The sequence below is a fragment of the Plasmodium gallinaceum genome (genome assembly GCF_900005855.1).
Source record: "Plasmodium gallinaceum strain 8A genome assembly, contig: PGAL8A_v1_119, whole genome shotgun sequence".
In the NCBI taxonomy this organism is placed as follows: domain Eukaryota; phylum Apicomplexa; class Aconoidasida; order Haemosporida; family Plasmodiidae; genus Plasmodium; species Plasmodium gallinaceum.
The window spans coordinates 561,542-577,697 of record NW_021628276.1 but is presented as its reverse complement, the minus strand read 5'-3'; the positions used below and the strand labels follow the sequence as shown (position 1 = coordinate 577,697).

General features: G+C 15.9%; 4 protein-coding genes across 4 annotated transcripts; 2 read left to right on the top strand and 2 right to left on the bottom strand.

Annotated features, from left to right (window-relative positions):
• Nucleotides 1–438: 438 nt before the first annotated feature.
• Nucleotides 439–5,216, top strand: PGAL8A_00427400 (conserved Plasmodium protein, unknown function; the record flags this gene model as incomplete). The annotated part of the gene is made up of 2 exons (XM_028673002.1): nucleotides 439–2,424; nucleotides 2,544–5,216. 2 exons carry the CDS (start codon nucleotides 439–441, stop codon nucleotides 5,214–5,216), a joined length of 4,659 nt encoding a protein of 1,552 aa, XP_028529498.1.
• A 697-nt stretch (nucleotides 5,217–5,913) lies between these two features.
• On the bottom strand, nucleotides 5,914–8,019 carry PGAL8A_00427300 (conserved Plasmodium protein, unknown function; the record flags this gene model as incomplete). The annotated part of the gene is made up of 6 exons (XM_028673001.1): nucleotides 5,914–6,133; nucleotides 6,378–6,538; nucleotides 7,025–7,114; nucleotides 7,412–7,525; nucleotides 7,654–7,766; nucleotides 7,968–8,019. 6 exons carry the CDS (start codon nucleotides 8,017–8,019, stop codon nucleotides 5,914–5,916), a joined length of 750 nt encoding a protein of 249 aa, XP_028529497.1.
• A 2,909-nt stretch (nucleotides 8,020–10,928) lies between these two features.
• Nucleotides 10,929–13,151, top strand: PGAL8A_00427200 (met-10+ like protein, putative; the record flags this gene model as incomplete). The annotated part of the gene is made up of 2 exons (XM_028673000.1): nucleotides 10,929–12,968; nucleotides 13,080–13,151. 2 exons carry the CDS (start codon nucleotides 10,929–10,931, stop codon nucleotides 13,149–13,151), a joined length of 2,112 nt encoding a protein of 703 aa, XP_028529496.1.
• Nucleotides 13,152–13,418: 267 nt separating this feature from the next.
• Nucleotides 13,419–14,426, bottom strand: PGAL8A_00427100 (hypothetical protein; the record flags this gene model as incomplete). The annotated part of the gene is made up of 1 exon (XM_028672998.1): nucleotides 13,419–14,426. One exon carries the CDS (start codon nucleotides 14,424–14,426, stop codon nucleotides 13,419–13,421), a length of 1,008 nt encoding a protein of 335 aa, XP_028529495.1.
• Between the last annotated feature and the right edge of the window lie 1,730 nt (nucleotides 14,427–16,156).

The window sequence follows — 16,156 nt, the reverse complement described above, 5'->3', positions numbered from 1 at the left end:
TTTTTTTTTTTTTTTTTTTTTTCATTTCTGTTCATAAAAAATTTTTGAAAAGCTATTTAAAAAAAAAAAAAAAATAAAAATTCAAATTGAATTTTTTTTTTTTTTTTATATAATTCTACAATTATATGTAGATACATATGTTTTTTAAAAAATATTAATTGAATTAATTAATCTATTAATAATTATTTTAAAAATAAGTTTTTATCTGTCTATTTCATATTTTTTTTTTTTTTTTAAATTTGAGTCTCCTACCAAAAAAGATATATTTATCTTTTTTTTTTTTTTTTAACATTAAAATCATATAAATTTATTATTTTTTTTTTTTTTATCAATTTAATACATTTATTTATACCTAATTTTTTTTTATTTTTTTTTTGTAATAAAATATTACATTTCTTAAAATTGAAAATTATACAATGAAATTAATTTCTGTTACTAATGAATAAAGATGATAAAGATGATTTATATGATTGCTTAACAGATAGAAAAAATAAAGAAATAAAACAAGACTTAAAAGCAAATGAAGAAATAAATGTAGATAATTTCATTAATGTGGATGATAAAAAAGAGAAAGAAAATGATATCTTAGAAATATATGCTTTGGTAAATAGTAATAGTAAAAATAATGATAATGAAAACGATGAAAGTAGTAACATACATAATAAAAAAAACACTAATTATCTATTTCATTTAGCAGATGATAAAAAGAAAAATTACAATACAAATAATAGTTCAATAAGTTCATATAAAGAAGAAAATGAAATAATAAATATTAAATTAGATCAAGAAAAAGGATATAGGAAAAATTCTATAGATATATATAATACCAACACTAGTTTAATAAACGAAAAGTTAGATACATTTATAAATCATAGCGCTGATTCTTCTACTACTAACACCAATGAAAATAATAAGAAGGATATTTATAATAATATTAGTAATATTAACAATGGTAATAACATTGATTATGATAACAATAATGATGAACACTTAAATAGGAAAAATAGCTCCACTGATAACTATTTTAATACATCAAATAAAAACAAAATACCACTAAATGTAAGTGTTTTAAAAAATAAGGAAAATGTAAATAATATGAACAACACGAATGCCTCTAATCTTATTTTAGATATAGATTTATTAACTAACAAAAATGATATAACAAAACTTTACCATAGAGATACACACAACATTGGAAATAAAGAATTTACAAAAATAGTAAATAGTTTCAGTGAGTTAGAATCTTATAAATCAAATAATTCCAATTCGAATTTATGTAATATGAGTAATGAAGATAAAAATACATTTTCTTTTATTAATGTCATAAATAATTTTAAAAATGAAATTGAGAATGAGAATAAAAATATTTTTGAATCTGTTAGTAAAAAGGGATTGATGTTTATATTAACTATACAAGAAATTTTTATAAGTAAAACTAAAAAAATTTTATGTAGCAAATGTAGTGATGAACTTCATTCTTTTAATAGTATTAATAATGTATTTAAAGATATACTAAAGTTAAAAATAGAAAAACAAACAAATGAAATATATATGACAAATTTTTTACAAAAATTAAAGCAAGATTTTTTAAAAGCAAATTTATTTTTAAAAGAAAAAATAAATGAAAAAAACATGATTATAAATAATTTAAATGAAGATAAGAAAGTTCTTAGTGATATAATAAAGAAATATGAAGATAATATCTATAGAATGAAAAATGACGAAGAATTAAGAATGTCCAAATTTAAAATAAATATTCAAAATAACTTCTTGAATTTCACTGATTTTGTTTTTCAATTGTTATTTAAAATTTATTCTTTATTTTGTGAGAAAAATGATAAATTACAATTTTTAATCAATAGATTAAAGCATTTGCAACTAGAGAAAAAAAAAATAGATAAAAAAAAAAAAAAAGATAATCTTACTAGTAACAACAATTTTGATGGTAATAGTAATAAATTAAAAAAAATAAGAAAAGAAAATAAAGAAAACTATTTATCATCTTTCTCAATGGATTCTTCAAAAAAAAATTTATCAGAAAAAAGTGTAAATTCAGAAAATTCTAGTATATATATATCTAATGAGTTATGCTATTCTGATATAACACATATGAATAAAAATAATTTTTTAAGCAAAAAAAAAATAAATAAACTTAAAAAAAAAAAAAACAAACAAAAAAATCCTAATCAAATGATAATGAAAAGAAGTATATTAAATGAAAATGAAGTTAATTCAAATAGTTCTGATTTTAAGGAAAAGGGAAATTCGAATTATATAAAAAACATAAATGAAGATTACACTAATAAAATAAAATTTTTACAAAAAACCAACATAAAACTAAATAAAAAATTAAAAAAATATAAAAAAAAGTATTCGGAAGAAGAAAAAAAAAATAAAACTTTAAAATTTCTTCTTACTAATAAGGTAATAATAGGAAGATAGAAAAAAAGAATTAACTATTTTATATAAGAATAAAACATTTTTATTATACATATTTATGCATTTACACACATATATATATATACATATATTTTCTAATATAGGAAGAGGAAATTGAACAAATACAAAATAACCAAAAAAATGAATTAGAAAAAAAGGAAATTTTTTATGAAGAGAAAGAAAAAAAATATATAAAGGAAATAAATGAACTTAACTATTTAATAGAAAATCATGAATTAAATAATAAGCATTTAATAAAAAAAAATAAGGAGTATAATGAATTAAATGATGATTTAAAAAAAAAATTAGATTTCACTTTATCAGTTGAGAAAGAATTAAATAATAAATTATATGAATTAAATATTATGTATGAAAAAGAAAGAGAAAAAAACAGTTTTTTATTATCAGAAAATATCAAATTAAAAAATACAATTCTTCAATTTAATGATATACAAAAATTTAACTCAAATTATTACAATAAAAATAAGGATATAGGAAAATACAATTTTAATAATTTAAATGAAAATAATGAACAAAATTTATACAATAATCAGGAAGATATTTATGAAATTATTTCTAAAAGATATTTAAGAAATAACAAAAATAAAAATCCATATGAAAAATTTGATTATAATAATGATTACCATTTAAATGATAAGATTTATCAAGAAAATTATTTAAATTACTCAAGTAGAATATATGATCAAAATGAAAGAAGAAAAATGGACAAAATTTCTTTAGTTAATCATAAAAATAAATATCATTACAATCAAAATAAAAAAGTTTACGATACAATTTTTAATAATAACCCTAGAGATTATTATAGAAATGATCATGATAATTTATATAGAAATTATAAATTATACTCCTCATGTTATAGTGATAATTCAGCCGATATAAGAATCAAAAGAAAGAAAGATAATTTAAATTTAATAAGTAAGAAAAATAATATTAACAATAAAAATGAAGAAGAATATAAAAAAAAAAAAATGAAAGAGAAAGAAAAAAAAAAAATGGAAAAAAAAGAAGAAAAAAAAGAAGAAAAAAAAGAAGAAAAAAAAAGTATATCAAATCAAATAAAGAATGATATTTTAAATTTTGATGAAAACAATTATAAGAAAATAATAAATAATATAACCAAAGAAGAAAAAGAAATAGAAAAAATTAAAGAAGAAGATTTATATTCTATATTTATGCAAAATTGGAAAGAATCGAATATATATAATAATGATCAAAATGAATACTCGTTAGATTTATCTAACACATTTATAAATAATTTAAATGATAGTGGAATATTTATTAATAATAATGATAAAAAAAAGGAAAACTTAGAAAATGATATAAGTGAGAACTTATATAAAAATAGGAATGAAATAGAAAACATGAATAAACAAGAAGATCATGAAGATATTAAATTAAATTATAACAATAAATATCAAGGGGGAGAAAATGAGTATATTATTAATAATGCTAACAATAAAAGTATTAATAACGATCGTGAAAAATGTGAATTAGGTAACTTTGGAAAACTTACAAAGAATATTGATGAAGTATTCAATGAAGATTTAGGAAATACAAACAAAAAAGATGTAAATCTTAAAAAAGAAAAACAATTTTTAGATTTAGAAAATAAGAATGGTTATAATAGAAACAATAGTGATAATCATGAAAATAATTTGAATGATAATATAAATAAAGAAGAAGAAAAAAGTCAAGCTTTGGAGAATCAGGAAAATGAAATTTTAATGACTTATGAAACCTATAAAAAAAATAAAGAAAAATATATGCATGTAACTTTAAAAAAGAAGAGTAATGAATATGAAAATGGAAATAAAATTATAAAAAATAAAAAAAATATATTATTATCTGATCTTTTAAATAAAGAGAATAATCTAATTAATTACAAAAAAAATGAAGAAAAACATAATGAAATTGAAACAGATAATTTTCAAAACATAGAAAATGATAATAATGATTTAAGAGATGGAACACTTTATACTACTAATAAAATGAATCATTACAATGATATAAGTATAAATAAAAGCATTAATGATATATATAAATCTTTAAGACAAGATTATGATAATAAGGATTTAAATTTTTTTCAAACATCTAAAAATGTCATTGAAGCACCTAAAAAAAACGCCAGCATTTTACTTAATAACGATGCAGAAAACTCTAAGTTAGAGGAATTTTTTAATTATGAAAATACATCAAAGTTAGAAAAAGATAAAATAAATAACGTGGTCGAGAATAATGATGTGGTCTTTAAAGAAGGAAATAATATATCAAAGCAAATTTTTAAAAGTGAATTTGCTTTAGTTGAGGAAATCAACAAAGATAAAATTGAAAATGATAAATATTATCAAAGTAATGTTTCAAATAATATTTTAAATAGTAAAAATGAATTTAAAAATACAAATTCTGAAAAACATAAGTTATTTCCACATTCTCATGATTTAGAAAAAATTGTTAATGTAATTGACTTTTCTCCAAATGAACAAATTGAAAGTCATATTGAAAATTTTCAATATCCTTGTAACAAAGTAAGTCAAAAAAATGAGTATAACAATGAGATAAAAAGAAATTATATACAAAATGATAACAATCAACAAAACGAAAAAAATTATATTGATAGATCTAATTTTTTAAACAAAGAGATGGAACAATATAAAATAAATCCAACTATTCAAAAAAAAGAGATATGTGAAATTACACCAAAAAAAAAAAATCCTGGAGACAAAGGTGTCTTAAGTAGAATATTAAGAAAAAAATAATTTTTTCTTTTTTTTTTTTTTTATAATTTTTATATATATTACAAATGGTATATATACTTATATTTTAAAATTATAAATTTTCTTTTTTAATTATTTTTTGTAATTTTTTTAATATCATCTTAAATTTAATATTATTATAATTTTATTATTTTTAAAATATTAAATAACACATATATATAATATATATATGTAAATAGAATATTTTTGAAATTTCATTTATGTATGTTATTTTTCAATATATATACTTACATATGTTATAAATATATATTTTATAAAGGTTGGTTTTCATAAGCCTATACCTATTTTAATTGTATTTTTCATTATTATAACTATTAAAAAAAAAAAAAAAATTAAACTTGATAATTTTTAATAATTTAAACATTTATTAATTCTATATTGAAAATTATAAAAATATATTTATAAAGTAAAAATAAAATGATCTGTCTAATATAAATAATTTCTTATTTTTTTTTTGTATAATTTTTTTTTGAATATAATAATTTTGTAAAAATTAGAAAATTTCAAAGTTCAAATTAATGATACGTGAAAAAATCAATTAATAAATAAAATATATATATATGTATATATATATATATATAAAAAAAAAAAAAAAAAAAAAAAAAAAAAAAAAAAAAAAAAGTAAAAAATGAAAATAATTTCATTCTAACATATTAAAAATCATACAAGTATTTACATTTTAAGAATGTTTTGATATAAGTACTTTAAATTCTTCATATAAATCTGAATTACTTTCACCAAATATTACTTGAGCCTTTTTTAATGTTTCTTCTCTCTTTTGTTGATGATTATTAAGTTTTTTTATATTGCTTAAAAATTGATTAAATTGTTCATAAGTTAAACGACTCCTAGCATTACGAAAAAAAGCTCTACCATCTGTATTTTTTTCATTTAAAGATCTATTTAAAAAATATTAAACGAAATTAAAGTTTTATAAAGAAAAAAAGGACATATAAAAATGTTGACATTATATAAAACAATGATGTTTCACTTTTTTTCTTTTTTAAAATGTTAATTAAAAAAAAAAAAAAAAAAAAAAAATATGATATTCATACGTAATTTATATTTTTAAAAAATTATATTAAGAAAAAGCAAAAAAAAAAAGAAAAAAAACGTAATTATTATTTCTTCTTTTAAAATTACACATTTCCCAAATAAGGTGTATTAAAACTTCCATTTATAATATTTTGTGTATCAGAATTAACTATTTTATTTATAATACTTTGGCAAGCATCTTCGTTTCCGTTAATTTCTAACATAGTTCTCGGTGCTGTTGTTTGTAACATATCATCAGCAGAATAATACTAAAAAAAAAAAAAATTAAAAATAAAAAATTAATATAAAATATATATAAGGTCCTATTTTAATTAATTTTTATAAAAATGAAATAAATATATATTTTATAAATACAATAGAAATTTTTCTTAATATAACATACACATATATATATATTTATATATATATATATATAATAATGCATAAAATTTTTTTAATTCTTTATAATATTTTATATATAATTTTTTAATAATTTTGAGGAAAGAATATTTTTTTTTTTTTTTTTTTTTTTTATATTATTAAATTGTTTTAATAACTATTAATTATTTTATATATAACTTTATCATTTAAATTTTAATTTTATATATATGTGCAAAATATATATATGGAGAAAAATAGCAAAACTTAAAATTAAGAGACTAAAAATATATATATATTTATCTCTCATTATTATATGAAAAAAAAAAAAAAAAAAAAAAAATGAATATGATAAATGTATACTTGTTTTATATTACTTTATGTGCATCTTCTACTTCATGTTCTTCTTGAATAGAATTAAGAACTGCTTTCTTCAGATTTTCTAGTCTATCAATATCTCTATTCAACTAAAAATATAAAAAACAAATATGAAACAATTTTATATAAGCTAGATTAATATTATTTGTTAATTTATTATCTTCTTAGAATTATTCATAAGACATTAATAAAAGGAAAAAAATTTTATAAATTTACATTATTCTTTTATAAATTCTTTTTTGTGTAATTTATATATTAATATTTTAATAACTCATATTTTTATATTTACAATTATTTAATATATTTTTTTTTTTTTATATATTTTTGAATGTATAACTATTTAAATATATTTAATTTTTTATCTTAAGAATTTTTTAAGCTTTTACTTTTTTAATGGTATTTATTAACTGTTTATTTTCATCAGCTAATTGATTTCCTCTTTGTGTTGCTTCTATTAATTGAACTTCAAGATTACTGTATTTTTTTTGAATTGATGATAACTAAAAAAAATATAAAGACAACCATACAATTATTAATAGAAAAAAAATTATAAAAACTTTAAAATATAAATCAAAGTTTAATAATGTGTAATTAAAAATGGTAATAATAAAATGAAAGTAGATATAACCTGATCATGTTTTTCTGTTAATTGTCCTTTTAAAGATCGTATTTCTGCCTCTTGTGAATTAACTCTTGTTTTATAAGCATTTGTTACTATCTTAAAACCTAATGCTAACTGTTCTAAAAAAAAAAAAAAAAAAAAAAAAAAAAATTAAATTTATAAACAAAATTTACTTATGTAATCTATTATCTTATAAATAATATGTTAATATATAAAATAAAAAAATAATAAAAAAAAAAAGTAAATAAATAAATTTTCTTTAATAAAAAATTATGTTAATTTTTTTTTTATAATTATAAAAATGAATGAAAATAATTAACCATCTGCATCTGAAGGTAACCAACTTAAATCTGTGGTTCCAGCGTTTGACATTTTCACTGTACTTTATCAAATAATTTTAAGAAAATAAAAATAATATATATGATTCTAGAAAGATATAAACAAACTAATTTTATTAAAAAAATACAAAAAAAAAAAAATATTACAACCAGAAATATTTTTAACAATTAAAAAATATTTTAACAACTACAAAAAGAATTATTATTATTTAAATAAAGCATATAAAATAATACTCAATATATATATATATAAATAATTAAAGGACAAAATATTTTTATATTTTAGTTGTTCTAAAAAAATTCTTATATTTCAACAATAATATAGAATATTTCAATATAAATATTAGACAAATTTTATAACAAAAAATAATATGTATATCTATATATAAATATAAATAAGTATATATATATATATATATATGTATGTATATATATATATATATATAATAAATGAATACATATTTAAATTATTTTCGGTTTGTGCACTTGTTATATTATTAGTACATAAAAAAAAAAAAAAAAAAAAAAAAAAACTAAAAATTAAAATTAATAAAAAATATTAAAAATTTAATAGTCTAACAATACCGTTTCCTGACCTAAGGTTTTTCTTCCTTTTATTTATTACAGATATTTTTCATAAACTTATTTATATAAATTATATAATTATAAAATTCTATTATTATTTTAAATTTAATTATATTTATTTATTTTTATTTTTTTTTTTTTTTTTCCTATTTCACATGAGTTTGTGTGTGTACGTATATATTTATGATTTTAGTAAAAAAAAAAAAAAAAAATGTTTAAAAAATACTAAAACATACATAAAAATAATAGTTGATAAATAATAATTTAAAGAATAATGTTTTTATAAAAGTTTAAGATTTTATGAAAACTAAATTTATGAATTAACAATAAAGTATGTTGTATTTTTTAAAAAATTAAATATGCTATAGTAGTGCTACAAAATTATAGATGAGAAATAATTTAATATTTTTATTCTACAAGGAAATATATAATTCTTTAAAATATAAATATACATATTTATTATTTTTAAAATTTCAATAATAAAGTAGAATTAATATTTAACAAATGAGAACTAAAAGGGAATATGATGATACATATATATTTCAAATAGAAGAAAATTTCATAAAGCACTTTATATAAAAACGAAAATATTTTAAAAAAAAATTGTACAATACTCTTATAATTAGTTGAAAATTTACATAATGTAAATGTTATAGTGTGTTTTTCATTATATTTTCTGCATAAAATAATACTATAGAAAAAAAAAAAAAACATATAAATATGATTTAAGAGAATTGTAGATTCTTTTTTTAATACCTATTAAATTTTATTTAATTTTCAATTTAGTTTATTCTCTAAATATACTTATATTTTCTCTTTATATATCTTCTCAATTGAGTTTTGAGTTCCATTTCTATAAATTAATAAATAATACGATAAATATAAATATATGTTTTTCATATATTGGGGTGCACTTAATATGCAGAAATTATTTGTATAAAATAAGAAATATAATTAAAAATTGAAAGTGATAAAATAAAATATTATAACTTCTTTAGTTATGTATACTTGATAGAAAAACAATAACCATATTTTTTCATATTTAAAATTTTTGCATATGACTTTAATTCTTATTAATATAAAAGAAAAAAAGCTAATTTTGAAACAGAAAACTACATTATCAAACTGTAAACTATTCTTTTTATATTTATATGAAAAAATTATGTCATTAATTAAATGTGTTATTATACATTTATTTTCATATATATTATGTAAAAATATTTCTATATCCTTTATTTTATATATACCACTTATAATAAAATAAAAATTTATTATATAATAATGAATCTTATTACACCTTATTCTTTTAGTATACATTTAAAACATTAACTTTTTAAAATTATCTCTTTTGTCATGGTTCATCAGTTTAATTATATTTTTTTAATTAAATAATTCTGATTATATATTGAAAAATTTAATTTAACTTATCCTCAATTTATTTTAATAAAATTTAATTAAATAAATACAATAAAAATATTTAAAAAAAAATTTTTTTTTTTTTTACTTTTAAATGCATATATGTATTGCATAAAAATATTTGTTTACATTTGTATGTTATGAATATCTACATGTGTAACTTTTTATATCTTTAAGAAATCAAAATCTTTTATAAATAATATTTTTTATAAAAATTATTCTACTATGAAATAATTTTCATTATATTTTTTATTAAATAAATAATAAATTAAATATAAATTTTTATATGATACATATTTAAAATAGTATAAAACATCTATATAAAAATATCCTAATATTATAAAAAAGAAAATGTTAGTATGGGATTATTAAAAATATAAAAATTTCAATATATAAATTTATTAAAAGTAATACAAAAATCTCTTTTTAAAATAATTAAAATTTTCATCTTAATTTATGAAGTAAAATATATATAATAATTAAACTCAAAGGAATATTTAAATAAAAATATTTTAAAATAATTTTAAATATTAATAAATATTTTGAAAATTTTAATTTTTTTTAATATAAAAATTAAAATAAATTTATATATACCTCCATTAATTTAAAACAATTTTTCGTAATTAAATATTAACTAATATAAATTTTATTCTTATGTTCGTCATTCTACATTTTAATTTTTATATGATAAAGATGAAAATATGATTCAATAAATTTTATATATACTATTACGTTTCAGTTATAGTTTTATTCTCCTATTTCAAATCAATAATTTTTGTATTAGTTTTTTCTATATGTATTGACTTATATATATATATATATATAAATATATATTATTTGTTTTATTGTTGTTTTTTGTGAATATTGATTACAACTTTTTTTTTTTTTTTTTATTATTATACAATTGTTAATTTAATTTATATAAGTTTCAAAATATGTTTAATGTTATTTCAAATTTTATTTTTGTTGTACTTTTTAAATTTTGAGTATGCCTTTTTAATAAAAACAAATAAAAATATTTATAGTTTTCAAAACATGAGTTCCTTAAATATAAAGAATTTAAACGATGTAAAAGAAAAGTTGAGGTATGAAAAAAACGCTTATTGCTTATTATTAAATAAATATAATGTAAATAAAATATTAAAAAATAAATATGCAAAATTTTGGTTATTAAATATATATAAATTTCCATCTGTTTTAAACTTTAAGGAGTACAAAAATTTTTTTCTTAAAGAAAATGAGAATATTTTAACTTTTATTTATAATTATTTAGAAGATTTAGAAAAAAATAATGAGAATTTACAAATAAATAATACTGATAAGAAAAAGACGAATTCACATAATTTTGAAGAAAACATATCGAATTATAATGAAGATGATCTTAGATTAATACCTTTAAACGATTATTTTAATAAAATAATTGAGGTATTAATGAAATATGAGAAATGTACTACCTTTGAAAATAAAAATAAAATATTTACAGAAAATATGTTTATAGATAATGAAAATGATTCAAATAATTTAGAAAATAGCATTGATAATTTTAGTAATGAAGAAATAATTAACAAAAAAAATATAGAAAATATACATAATATAAATAAAGTAGAGTATATAATAGAATTATTTAAATTGATAAAAAATGAAAATATAAAATTAAAAATAGTAACACTATATTTTGGTTATGATAATATGAGTACATCAGAAGTTTTGAGAAAAATATTTCCTTCCATAGATGAAATAATTCATAAATTTGAAATAATTGGTCACATAGCACATTTAAATTTTTGTGATAAATTAAAAGACTGTAAAAAATTAATTGGTGAAATAATTTTAGATAAAAATAAAAGTATTAAAACTGTAATAAATAAAAAAGATATTTTAAATAATCTCCATAGAACATTTAATATAGAACTTTTAGCTGGTGAAGAAAATTATATTACACAATTAAAAGAAAATAATATTAAAGTAAAGTTAAATTATAAATTAGTATACTGGAATTCTAAATTAAAAAATGAAAGGGATAGAATATTTAATTTAGTTGAAAAGAATTCTATTGTTATTGATGTTTTTGGTGGGGTTGGAATATTTAGTCTATTATTAAGTAAAAAAAATTGCTTATGTTTTTCAAACGATATTAATGAGAACGCATATGATTATATGAATATAAATATAAATTTAAATAAAAAAAAAAATATACTAACTTATAATTTAGATGGAAGAAATTTTCTTGAAAAATTATTTAATTTAAACATTTTGTCAAAAAATATGTCTACATTAACAATGTTTATTGATAAGCAAAACATGAAAAATATATCTATTGATTTTATTAATAACAAATTTGAAAATATTGTTGATGAAAGAAAAAAAAAAAAATGTCATTTAGACAAAAAAAACAGCACAAACATAGAAGTAAATAATTTGTCTAATATCAAACAAAATGAAAATATTTTAATTGACAAAAGTTTAATAGAAGAAAATATTAATAATAATCACCAAAATAGCATTATTCATGAAAATGAATTAAATAGCAATTATACAAATAAAACTAATGTTATGAATAATCATATAAGTAATGATAAAAATTTAGACTTTAATAGAACTTTAGATATAAATAATACATACACTAACAACAAAAGAATGAATTTAGGAAATAAGGATGATTCATTTAATATATTAGAAAATAAATCAAAATACCATAAATTCTATGATGAAAATAGAAATGATATTAAAAATCAAGAATTATTTAAAATAGATATAAATTTAAGTATTTATAATGATATTCATATATTAATGAATTTACCAAAAACAGCATTAGAATTTCTTGATGTTTTTAGAAATTTAAAAAAAAAAAAAAATGAAGAAATAAGAAATATTTTTGTACATTGTTATTATTTTTCAAAACCTGAATTTTTTTATGAATATGCAGAAAAAAATATCTTATTACATCTACAATATATGCCAAAAGAAATGAAAATCACTGAAGTAAAATTATGATAATTTTATTTTAAACATATCAAACAATTTAAATATTAAATATATAAATTTTTAAATTATTAAATATAAATATATATATATATGTATTTTTTTTTTCAGATCAGAAAGGTATCTCCTAGCAAATCAATGTATGTTGTAGAATTTAATTTAAAAGATTTTTTTATAGTGTAAATGTATATACTAAAATAAAAAAAAGGTAACTAGAAGAATGATGTATATTATTAAATTTTTTTTTTTTTTTTTAAACATTTAAGTAATAACATATATATATATACAATTACAACATTACAAAAAAAAAAAAAATAGAAAAAATATTAATAATTGATCTAATTATTTAATGAAAAAAAAAGAAGTTAATATTAGCATAAAAACATAATTAACATATAAACATCTCTATTTTTTTTTTTTTTTAATTTTCCTTGCGTTATATATTGCCTTTTAAATTCCCCACACGTAAATAATTACCTTTTGTATAAGATTAGTACTTACTTCATTAGCTATATTATTATTTCTACAAATATCTAAATAATCTAATACTTTAAATTTTAATAGAAAATTACAGTATTCATTAAGCATACATACATATGTATATGTGTTTATATCTTTTAATAATTCTATTTCTTTATATATTTTAAATAAATTACAAATACAAGATTCTATTTCATTTTTATGTAATATCATATTTTCTTTATCTAATTTTTTATGTACACAATTGTTAATATTTTCACAATTTAATTCTTGATTATTACTTAATGTGTTTATCTCTTTCTTTAAAAGCTTTTCATTTTTCATATTTGTTGCAACAAATAAATTAGCTTTTTTCTGCTCTTTTAAAATATTGTTCTCAACAAAAATTTTTAAATTATCACAAATTTCTTTTAGATCTACTAGCATATTTTTTATTTCGTCGTTTTTGTCATAATTAAAAATAGTAGAAGGTGCATTTTTCTCATCTATTAAAGTAACTTGTGTAGTATTATTTTCATTTGTATTATTAAACTTTATATTCATTTTTTTTTTTTTCTTTTTTTCATTCGATAAACTATGGATTAATTTCGTCTTTTTTTTTTTAGTTACATTACATACATAGAAGTTTAATTTATATTTAAAATTATATTTTGATAAACTATTATGAAATAATTTCGTCTTAATTCTCTTTAAAAATTTATTTTTTCTATTTAAAAGAAATTTCTTTTTATATAATAGATATTCATCTTCTTTATTATGAGTTGAATTATTTACTCTTTTATTTAATTGGTTTAAGTTATATCCATTATATTTGGAAAATTTTATATTATATTTTTTCTTGTATATATTATTATTAATGAATTTATATATATATTTATGTTTTCCATAAATTAAAAATAGAATTATAAAAATTAAAAGTGAAAAACACAAAACACTTGTAAAATTAAAAGAAAAGACTTGCAATATCAAGTGAATCATTTTTTAACCTTTTTTTTAAAAAAAAAATTACTTATTTATTTCAATGTTAATAAAATCTTTTGAAGGAATAATTTAAAATAATACATTTATTAATACAAAATTAAAAATTCCTAATTTTATCATATCTTTGTATAAAAAAAATAAAGATTATGTTCTTGTATGAGATCAACAAAAATAGAATGATTTTCTACCTTATTAGAAAAATATATACATATATATATTTCTAAATTTACTAGGTTATACTATTCATGAAAAAAAAAATATTGAAGATCTAATAAAAACTAAGTTAAATATTTTAATTCTAATACTAAAAGGAAAGTAATTATATAATTTTTTTTTTTTTGTTTATATATTAATTTTTACTTAAAATATATCAAATTAAATTAGAAATATGCACTCTTAGAGCTAATAAAATAATATATTAAAATAAAAATTTCTATTGTTTATAAAAATAAAAAAGTACGAATTTCATATTTATACTGTATAAATATTTTTAGTATATTCAATTCTACTAAAAAAATTAAAAAGAAATACATGGATATAAAAATAACTTTTTATTTTTATTTATTTTTTATCTTGTATTAATAAAAGTAAAAAGCCATAAAAAAGAAAGGATCTGCATAGAATATATGTGGATATTTATTTAAAAAAAATAATAAGATATATGCTCATACATATTCTAATTCTCTTATATATTAAAATACTTTAAAAAAATTCCATTAAGTTCAATAAATATTTTTACACTACCCACCTGATTTTTTTTTTTTTTTTATATACATTTACACATAAGATACATAAATATATATATATATGTATAAACTTTTTGAATTTTCTTTATTTTAAATATTAAATTTAAGGTATGCAAAAATTAAAAAAAATGAAGTAGAACAAATTAAATCATTTTCATAATTATAATTTAATCACATATTCATATTTTTTTTTAATACACCATTAAATTTTTTTTTTTTTGCAATTAAAATTTTTTTTTTTTCAAAGAAAATTTTTATATTAAATAGCAAATATGCTTTGTATATATATATTTATATAAAAATAATATATATATATATATTTATTAAATAATAATTCATATTATTCTATTTTTGTTATTCGCCTTATATTAAAATATATTCTCTTTTATTTACGTAATTCGAAATTATTTTTTTTTAAGTGAATATAAGAGATATAGTAGAGATACATACAAAAAGCAAATACTTTCAAATAAAAGGAAAAGGGAATAACACTTTTTTATTATAACAAATATTTTGTTAAATTTTTTTTTTTTTGTCCTAGTTCTTTATCTTCTATGTACTCATATATTTATTAATGAGGAATTTTTTTTAAGATATTAAGAAAGAAAAAAATTTTGAAAGGAAGTTATAATATTTGATCACAGTAGTATTAATTATAAAGCAAATAGTAAATTATAAAACCTTTAATATGATATGGGGGTAAAAAACAAAGAACATTTAAGATATATATTTTTTTTTTTCATTTTTCTTTTTTTTTCTTTCTTGAATGTACAAAATTTTAATAAAAAAGTATTTCTCTCAGCTTTTCTTATGAGATTAAAACGTTCAAGATACTGAGTGTAATTTTAAAGTAAATCAATAAAATGAGAGTATATATATGTGAGTTTATAAAAATATATAATATTCATTTTTTTTTTTTTCATAAAATTTGTATAGCTTTTTCATTTTGTAATAAATTTTTTTTTTTTTTTTAGCTTTTTT